General features: G+C 44.0%; 1 protein-coding gene across 1 annotated transcript; it reads right to left on the bottom strand.

Annotated features, from left to right (window-relative positions):
* Positions 1-906: 906 nt before the first annotated feature.
* On the bottom strand, positions 907-5,500 carry LOC124798686 (allergen Tha p 1-like). The gene is made up of 2 exons (XM_047262190.1): positions 5,281-5,500; positions 907-1,211 (listed from the first exon to the last, which is right to left on the bottom strand). The coding sequence occupies exons 1-2, from the start codon at positions 5,459-5,461 to the stop codon at positions 1,021-1,023; spliced, it is 372 nt and encodes a 123-aa protein (XP_047118146.1). The 5' UTR covers positions 5,462-5,500; the 3' UTR covers positions 907-1,020.
* Between the last annotated feature and the right edge of the window lie 4,732 nt (positions 5,501-10,232).

Raw genomic sequence — 10,232 nt, 5'->3', positions numbered from 1 at the left:
CCATTATATCTGCCACATTCTTGTATATGATCATGTCAGTATTCGATACACAAAATTAGGATGCTTGTATGCCTGACACGTTTTGCGACTACCGTAAGCTGTCTCTACTTCCTCTGCTCCTCAGAGCCCACGGTTCCCAGTAGCTCGTATTAGAGATTAAGTACGTTTCACCTCACCATCATCGGAAAGCAAGGTCTCACATATGTAGTACCGAAACTGTGCCCGTCCGTGAAACAAAAACATTCTCAAGCTCCTTTTCTGCTGCTGCTATTCGCCTCTGGAAGAAGATGCTCTGCACTCTGCTCACAGTTCAATACACTGTTACATTCAAGAAAAATATGAAACATTTCCTGTCATCAACGCAGCATTTTTTTCCCTAAAAATTATCACATATGGCCAGTTTTCTCTCTGTCACTCAGTAATGCAAATGTCACCATTATCTCCTAGTTCTGCTTCTTTCTCATTTCGATTCTCTGTAAGCCACGGTGATTTTTTTCGGCGCTGTTCGTTGCCTGTATTTCTATCACGTCGTCCCTTCACTTCCTCTCCTACCCCTCTTTCACGTCCATTCTCACTCTGAATCTTCGTTATTATGACCTGCCTTTGTTTCTCCAAGTACCATGAACCGCAATAAGCTCTGCTTTTTTACCATAGCTGTCAATGTTTTCCACTTTTTGTGATACAGTTCCTTCTAGATGTTGCATTCGACTTTAGTGGAAAGCCTTTCTGTAACATACGCATCGTCGTGTGAACATAAGGTAAAAATGTTTAATACCTGGATAATTAAATGAATAAAATATTCTGAGCAACGTAAGTATTCTGGAATTAAAAATTTCATAGTGTTTCTTTCAAAGTAAACGACCGTGGTTATTTGGTTTCCTTTTCACACGAGAAACAAGATAAAAATTTAGGTAAATTTGTTTATTAGAAAAGAGGAACGAACCGCATAGGAAAAAAATAGTTTACATGAAATATTGATTAGGAGATATCACAGTTGTGCAGTCTAGCCACTGCAGGAGTTTAGGCAGAGACCCTCTTGAGCTCCTCGCCGTACTTCTGCCTGTAGGTGCCGGTGGGGTCGTACTTGTTCTCCAGCGGCGTCCACAGGTCGGGCTTCTCTTTGATAAGGAACCTGATCACCTTCTCGGCACCAGCCTTCTGCTTCTCGTTGCACTTGGCACACTCATTGGTCAGCGCATCAGGGACGGCGGCTGTTAACACACAGGGAACACAGTCAGAAGAGTAAAGACATAAAAAATACTTAATATAGAAGTACTCAAATACAATTTTATGTGAGTCAAATAGTTTCGTTTTGAACCTACATCGGTTGTTTGTGTTTCAGTTTGGCCCCACGTGCTTCAGCGGACACCGTTGCAGACTTCCACAGAGAAGAGATACCGGAATATATTAGCTTTTTTTTTTCTGCGGACATGTATATTCTTCTGCACCGAGCCATGATGAAGAACAGCTTGGTGACTTCCTATGACACTTGAACAGCCTCCATGACAACATAACATTTACCATGGAAGTAGAAAAGGACAAAAAACTGCCATTTCTAGATGTGCTGGTTACAAGGGACGGCGAAACCCTGGGACACAGCGTGTATCGAAAACCTACACACACGGACCGATACCTGCACAAATTGTCAAACCACCACCCGAGCCAGAAAAGAGGCACGGTTAGTACGCTCGTAACGAGAGCAGGACGAATATGTGAGCCGCAACACCTCAAACGAGAAATGCAACACCTGGAAACTGTCCTGAGGAGCAATGGGTACTCCACAAATTATATTAGAAATGTAACAGAGCCAAACACTCGGCGAAGTAAGGAACCAGAAAAAGAAATGTCGGGTACGGCCTTTCTGCCATACATTCCCAGAGTGACGGACAGAATCGGCCGTATATTACGCAAACATGGCGTAAAGACGATTTTCAAACCGACAAGGAAGATCAAAGAGTGTCTTAGATCAGCGAAGGAGAAAAGAGACCCACTTGCAATGTCGGGAATATACCGTATACCATGCACATGCGGAAAAGTTTATGTCGGAATGACTGGACGATCCATCAACACCAGGATCAAAGAGCATAAGCGACATTGCAGGTTGGGGCAGGTGGAGAAATCGGCCGTGGCAGAGCATGCACTGAATGAGACCGACCACGTAATAAAATTCGCCGATACGGAGGTTCTGGCTGTAGAGAAGCATTATCACACGCGCTTGTTCAGAGAAGCTGTAGAAACACAAGAACACGCGAAGAGTTTGAACAAGAAAGAGGAAAGCCTTAAGGTCAACGGATCCTGGCTTCCCGTACTGCAGCGAACGACCGTCGCAGGTAGCAAGAGGAGAACCGCACCGGAAATGACCGCGGAGAAGCCCTCGGACGTTGGCGCGCCAGGTACATACAGTCTGCGCCCGCGAGCTCGGCTCCAGTTCACCACCGGCAATGGAGGGTGAAGCTTTGACAATGCCAGCCACTTGTGCTGGCGAAACGTCAGAAAAATCATTAGATAAACGTCGGCCGAAGAACCCGAGACAGAAGCCAATAGGCAGTTTGTCAACAAGTGACCACGAAAGCCTTAACAATTTTGTATTGTATCTAGAAACAAAGATCTGACAGTTCCCTAACGGAGAAGTTCGGTCAGGTGCATACAGTATAAAGAAGAGCTGCATCACGATTTTGCACAGTCGCGCAGGCTCTAAGGTAAGGCATAAGAAGTTTCGAAAATACGAATTACTGTGGCAATATGTGCCTCCATTTTCAGGCGTTTGCATTTTGCCATACTTCACATACAGCACGGCCGGACAGCTTGTGGCTAACTATTTCACTTGGGCAGTTGAGGAACCTTTGACCGTTGAACATGGTATACTCTCTTCTAGAAAAAGAGAGAGTGAGAGAGAGAGAGAGAGAGAGGAAGACATGAACTGGGGAGGGGGCAGGGGCAGAATGAAATTTAGACACAATCAAGGAGTGAGTTAAGTAGTTCTCTGGTACCCTGATGAGACAAGGAAAAAAATATTCAAGAACAAGAGACTTGTCAACTAATCCATTCGAAGTCCCTTGCTCCCTATGTAAGCTGAAAGCTATTCCTCACGTAATATATTAATTAACAGCTAAATAAGCAAGACCCGTTGCCTATATCGTACCTCACCGACAATCAAGCCGCATAGGTATCTCGTTAAACGTGAAATTTCAGCGAAATAAAGAAGAGGAAATGAAGGTATCAGATATGTAATATGCATCTTGGAGTAAATCCCTAATGATGGAGGGTGAACAAGAGCGAAAATTTTACAGTAGAATGAAATATGTATTATTGAGTACATTGTGGACCATATTGGAATGTGACAGCTATGTAAATATGGGAATATTGGTTCAAGGCATAAGAGACGGAGGCTGGTATCAAAGCAGTGACTTTTTTAAGATTTATTTCCAAAGACAAACTTTCCACACTGGTGAGGTAGTTAAAAAAAATGGCTCTGAGCACTATGGGACTTAACTTCTGAGGTCATCAGTCCCCTAGAACTTAGAACTACTTAAACCTAACTAACCTAAGGACATCACACACATACATGCCCAAGGCAGGATTCGAACCTGCGACCGTAGTGGTCGCGCGGTTCCAAACTGTAGCGCCTAGAACCACTCGGCCACCCCGGCCGGCAGGTAGTTTCGTCACAAACAATAGTACTGCTGGAGTCTACGCTAACAAAAAATGAAAGTTCATTTATGGAAGAACACAGAAAAGTTCTGTGCAGATTATAGAAAAAGTTAATGTTGCTACTAACAGGGGAAGCATACACCTCTCAGGTCTTCGATTTCGCCGATCTTTCGCACGGCTGTAGAACACACTTACATATAAAATAATACGCTGTAGTACGATTCGCTCCTAAAGCGTTTCCGAGATATCAATGTTCGAAGTTTTACAAAACTTTTAAATCCCATTCGAAGCTGCCAGTCGCAGAGCAGTGGTGATTGCGCAGTCAGTTAACACATCTCTCTAGACTTTTGACCGTAGTATGTTCGAGTCGATTTGGTTCCAAATTTTGTGCCAACTAGGCATACTAAAGCCAATCATGTTTCTTCGAAGAATAAGAATAATGACAATGATGTGACTGTAGATGTAGTATGGCATTGCTGGCTGGGGTGAATACGGTCGCCTGTAGGAAAGGACGTCCTCCTCGACAATCACTAACTCCTCTCAATGCAGATAGGTGAGATTTGTATCATATGCGTGTTTGTAGAGTGTAGGTGAGCGCAATGGGAATATGTATAGCGTTTACGTATTTGTGTCGTATGATGGTGGTGATGATGGTGATATTGATAATGATGAAGATGATGAGAAAAGAGTGAGTGAAGCCCGGCGCTAATACATACCCTACTCCTCTCGAATAGCACCAACGAAGGCAGCCGACTCTAACGTCCCCGTACGATGGACGGGTCACTATCAGCAGTGTCAGATGCCTTCACTTCCTGAGATATTAGGACAAGTTGCGAATTCAATCCAGAACAGTGCCGAAAAAAGTGGCGATCAGGATATTCACGTCACCAAATGTCCTCCGTGTGCCAGCCAAATACTGGAGGTAAAAACTTTATCCAGCACTAGATTTCCAACCGGCTTGCCTCCGAGTCGAGCTCACAGGTGTACGATAGCGAATTCGACTACAGAGGTATGTCACAATGCTAGTTACAGTGGTGCATTCGATGCGAGTTATAACAAGGATTCGTGGTTAAAAAAAGGTCTATCAAGCTATACATGCTTCGAATAATGTCAATTACTTTCGTATTACTTTCGGAACATCAGTAGAAAGCAACTGCGGTTTCTTTCTATGTAAAGGCGACACCATTACCTGCTTTCCTAACTGCTGTATTGCACGCAACTTCTTTTGGGTATTAGAAGCGATCGAGTTGTTAGTCGACAATTGATAACCACGTATATGATCGTTAGATATTGTTCACTGAAAAGATACGTTTTCGTTTGTGAAGTGGAACTGTTACAAGTGTTTTTCGGCCGACTAGGGAAAAATAGGTTTTTCGAAGGTAGCTGGAGTAGACCGCCGCCTTACCCTCATGATATTCAATATGCCCCTAAAACATTGAAGCTCAATTCTCGAAAACGCCTGAAAAGTTCATCATAGTAGAGCAACATTTGTTACATGCTACAGATGTTCGAGTGAAGAGCAAAATCGGTATTACGCTGGATGTGTGCTTCCCTCGTAAGTCAGATGTAAGAAAGATAACGTATATCAATATAGGGGCAAGCATAGTGTGTGGCCAGCACTGCACTCACCCTTGAGCTCCTTCCCGTCAGGGGTGCAGGAGGCGTCGCTGTCAGAGAGGAGGCACTCGTGGTACTTCTTCAGCAGGCGGTCGTTGTGCAGGATGTCGTCCAGGTCGATGTTGTCGTACTTGGTGGTGTACGCGGCGGCAGCTGCCACCAGGCAGATCAGCAACAGAGTGTATTTCTGCATCGTGACTCTGGCAATAGGCTGGTGCTGTGGCGTCTGAGGTGTGATCTGCCAGCCTCAGTCTCCTCTGCATTATATATACGTACGTTCACCGGCACGCCTGACGTCACGGCGAGTGTTTACGCAGGCGCAGGGAAGCGGACGCTGACCTTGACCGGTCCACGCACCTCGCCGTTTCTGAGAACAGCTAGTCGCTCTCACGAGCACTCGTGACCGTTCTCTGTAATGCAGTTTCCATGATGCCTTACTGGAAATTCCTTCTTCTTTTACTGTCCGTACACAAGTAAATAGTTGCCTCGCCAATAAACTCGGGCAAAATAATTCCCATCGACGTACTCTGGAAAAGTTTGTAACGTGGATTATGTTTTCTTGGGAGTCATAGCATAGCCGACTTCTCTGGACTGTGAGTCATCAGTAAAGGCAGATATGACCTGAAAAATCTGGTTTTAGCCTCTTGTTCAAACAGTGTTTTGAGAAAATTAAACTACATATGTGTCCAGAACGAAGTCAGTTATCGAATGTGATGTGTACCGTATGAAATCTCTTGCAGGTCATGTGTTCCTATAATAGTTATGGAAGAACGGAAAGCTCGGGCATGCATGTGTGTGATGTCCTTAGGTTAGTTAGGTGTAAGTAGTTGTAAGTTCTAGGGTACTGATGACCACAGCAGTTAAGTCCCATAGTGCTCAGAGCCATTTGAACCATTTTTTGAAGTATGGAAACAAAAATAAGTGAGACAGTGCCAGGAAATCTGTTTCATTTAGGAGAATAATCTGAGAGGAGGCATTTTGACCAAATGGTTTCTTTCGTTAGATTGCTCTGCATACATAAGTCCCTCTAAATCAATGATATCACGCACAAAAGCCTGAAATGTGCAGTCATTAAACGTTGTCCCTCATACTTTCTTTGCTCTGGAGCGATAGTTAACGGTCTTTCCGGAATTGAGTTTTCATTCTCAACTGGATCCACCTCTCACCAAGTATCTGGCCGTTTTACTGTATCTTTGTGAAAAGCAGTGTTATGGAGAACGGAGTGATCAGACAAGCAATGGAGTCTCTATTGAAGGAATACACTGATTTTCAACGAACCTGTTGATACTGGATGTAAACAGCTCACGCAAGATCGTTTCTAACATGTACGCAGTTTGTGGGAATACGCAGGTGGTAATTTCTCGATTTAACTTTGAGTTATGTATCATTGGGAAAGAGAGTAAAATTTTTCGTTTTTTACTTTAGTCTCAGAATGAACAATGTTTCGAAAATACACTACTGGCCATTAAAATTGCTACATCACGAAGATGACGTGCTACAGACGCGAAATTTAACCGAAGATGCTGTGATACACAAATGATTAGCTTTTTCAGACCATTCACACAAGGGGTGGCGGCACCTACAACGTACCGACATGAGGAAAGTTTCCAATCGATTTCTCATACAGAGACAGCAGTTGACCGGAGTTCTCTGGTGAAACGTTGTTGTGGTGCCTCAGGTAAGGAGGAGAAATGCCTACCATCACGTTTCCGACTTTGATAAAGGTGGGATTGTAGCCTATTGCGATTGTGGTTTATCGTATCGCGACATTGCTGCTCGCGTTGGACGAGATCCAATGACTGTTAGCAGAATATGGAATCGGTGGGTTCAGGAGGATAATACGGAACGCCATGCTGGATCCCAATGACCTCGTATCACTAGCAGTCGAGATGACAGCCATCTTATTCGGACGGCTGTAACGGATCGTGCAGCCACGTCTCGATCCCTGAGTCCACAGATGGGGACGTTTGCAAGACAACAACCATCTGCACGAACAGTTCGACGGCGTTTGCAGCAGAATGGACTATCAGCTCGGAGACGATGGCTGCGGTTACCCTTGACGCTGCATCACAGACAGGAGCGCTTGCGATGGTGTACTGAACGACGAACCTGGGTGCACGAATGGCAAAACGTCATCTTTTTGGATGAATCAAGGTTCTGTTTACAGCATCATGATGGTCTCATCGTGTTTGGCGACATCACAGTGAACTCACATTGGAAGCAAGTATTCGTCATTGCCATACTGGCGTATCACCCGGCGTGATGATTTGGGGTGCCATCGGTCACCTCTTGTTCGCATTGATGGCACTCTGAACAGTGGACTTTACATTTCAGATGTGTTACGACCCGTTTGTATTCTGGCTAATGTGTGCTCGTTTGGGTGGAAAGGAGGGGCTGGGCGGCGGGAGTGTGGCAGTAGGTAGTGTTTAATTTACTACCTTGTAGACAGATTAAGTGCTATCAAAATGTAAGTTGAAATCATGTATGAAAATAGTCATCATGTTTCCACTGAAATGATGTGGTTCTGTAAACCAACTGACCTGCTCCACATCACAGCAAGCTACAGAGAACATGATGTGGCCCAACGAATTCTTCTCCTGTGCCCAACTCTTCATATCAGAATCGCACCTATAGCGTACGTCCTCAATTATTAGTTTGATGCTTTCCAATCTCTGCCTGCCTCTACAGTTTCTATCTTCCACAGCTCCTTTTAACAACATGGAAGATATTCCCTGATGTCTTAAAACAATTCCTATCATCCTATCCCTTCTTTTGTCAGTATTTTCCACAAGTTCCTTGCTTGTCCGATTCTGAGGAGAATCACCTCATTCCTCAGTCCACCTAACTTTCAATATTCTTCCGTAGCACCACATTACAAACACTTCCATCATGTTTTGCTCCTGCTTCCCCACATTCCATGTTTCACTACTATACAATGCTGTGCTCCAAAAGTACATTCTCAGTAATTTCATCGTCAAATTTAGGCCTATGTTTGATATCAATAGACTTCTTTTGGCAGCAAGGCCTTCTTTGCCTGTGTTAGTCTGCCTTTTCGTGCTCCTTGCTTCGTCCGTCACAGGTTATATTGATTCCATTGTAGCAGAATTCCATAACTTCGGCTACTCTATGATCACCATTTGTAATGTTAAGTTTATTGCAGTTCTTATTTCTGCTACCTCTCATTACTGTCGTCTTTCTTCGGTTTCCTCTCAGTCTATATTCACTACTCACTGATTTTTCATTCCATTCACCAGGTCTTGACAAATTCTTCTTCACCTCCACCGAGGATGGTAATGTCATCAGCGAATCCCATCATTGTTATCTTTTCACACTGAATGTTAATTTCACTCTTGATCTTCTATTTTCCTCATTGCTTCGTCGATGTATAGAATGAACAGTAGGGGCGAAAGACTGCAGCCCAGTATTGAGAGTTTGAACGAGATCGTGTAATAGAGCTACGAGAATCTGGATGCTCTTTCTGTGGTACCGCAGAAAGAATTTGCAGCCAATGTACATGATTTCTGGCAGCGGGGGTCACTAGAATGTACGGTCGCAAGACATCAGTCTCCAGATAGTCATGTGGCATTACCTGGAGGTAACACCATCCTATTCTGCATTTGGCTCTGGCGCATCGTACTGTATCTACAGTAGCAGTTTGAGCAGCAGTTACCACCACAGTGACAGGGTAAACTGTTATAAATCGGTTGCTACGAGGAATTTCATTGCCATTTGCGACTTCACTAGTGACAAGTGAGAGCTCTTTGGACTGCAGGGTGCAGGTGCGTAACATTTTCTCCTGAAAGCTGGTCCTGTCTTGGTGCCAATGAAGGCTGTGTGTTGATTAGGAGGAGGCTAGATGAGAGCCTGCTACCAGTGTGTCTGCGTGTGCTAGACGCACTGGACCTATAAAGGAGTTATGGTCTGTGGTGCGCTTTCGAATGACAGTAGGAATACTCTCGTGGTCGTCCCACGCACTCTGACCTCAAATTTGTACGTCAGTCTGGTTATTTGACCTGTTTTGCTGCCATTCACGAACATCATTCACGGAGCTCTATGCCACAAACTGACATCCAGTACCTGTACGACCCATTGCATGCACGTTCCATGCTTGCATTCAACATCCTGGTGTTTATAGAGCGTATTAAACAAGCAGCATTTTCACATTTGCGGTGGCTTGTCTCGCACCTACATTAACCTGTGATCTTGCAGTGTTAATCACTTAAATATTTTACGTATACAAACATATTCACGAAATTTCGTTGTCTACATTAATTATTTTTTTGGTGTTGCGATTTTTTTCTGTCAATATATTTTCAGAGATATCTTACCATCATTTTCACTATCTTCTTTTTCATTTTCTTCTAGGACGTGTAGTTTCAAATTCCAACCGTGCTACATCTCATGTGAAGGCAGAAACAAGTAGTAGGAGATTATATGTAAGCGCTTTACATTTCAGTTGTCATGTCTTACTGTTTCCACTTTTATCATTGCATGGTCACACGTGAGTTATCATTACATGGTCACACGTGAGCCAGTTTCTGTTTAATTGATTACTTAGTTTCTGTTCGCATACGATCAGAAATAAATAACCTGTGGAAAGGGGAGTAATACGAATTCAGGTTCTAACGACGAAGAAGACCAGAGGAAGTTATGGCAAAAAAGGGAGAAAGGAGGCTCAAAAACTCTCTAATGGTCTACGTTCGAAATCCAATCAGGCACACAACTATAATCTGGCATTAGTTTTGGAGTAGCGTCCACTCCACCATAGAATGTAAAATACAGTTTCTGACTGTAATGCACAGCAAGGCTGGGTGGAGGAACAGTGCCCTCTGAATGGTCACTTTTAAGCCCCTATCTGTATTTAAGTGAGGAAGACTTCTGAACTGGCCTGCTCTGTCAGGGAGTTGCCATGCTTAGAAGGATTAAGACGTGTACTCGATGCAGTCTGAGAATGCAGTGGGGCG

The sequence above is a fragment of the Schistocerca piceifrons genome, chromosome 5, assembly GCF_021461385.2.
Source record: "Schistocerca piceifrons isolate TAMUIC-IGC-003096 chromosome 5, iqSchPice1.1, whole genome shotgun sequence".
NCBI lineage: Eukaryota > Metazoa > Arthropoda > Insecta > Orthoptera > Acrididae > Schistocerca > Schistocerca piceifrons.
This window is presented reverse-complemented; position numbering and strand designations above follow the sequence as displayed.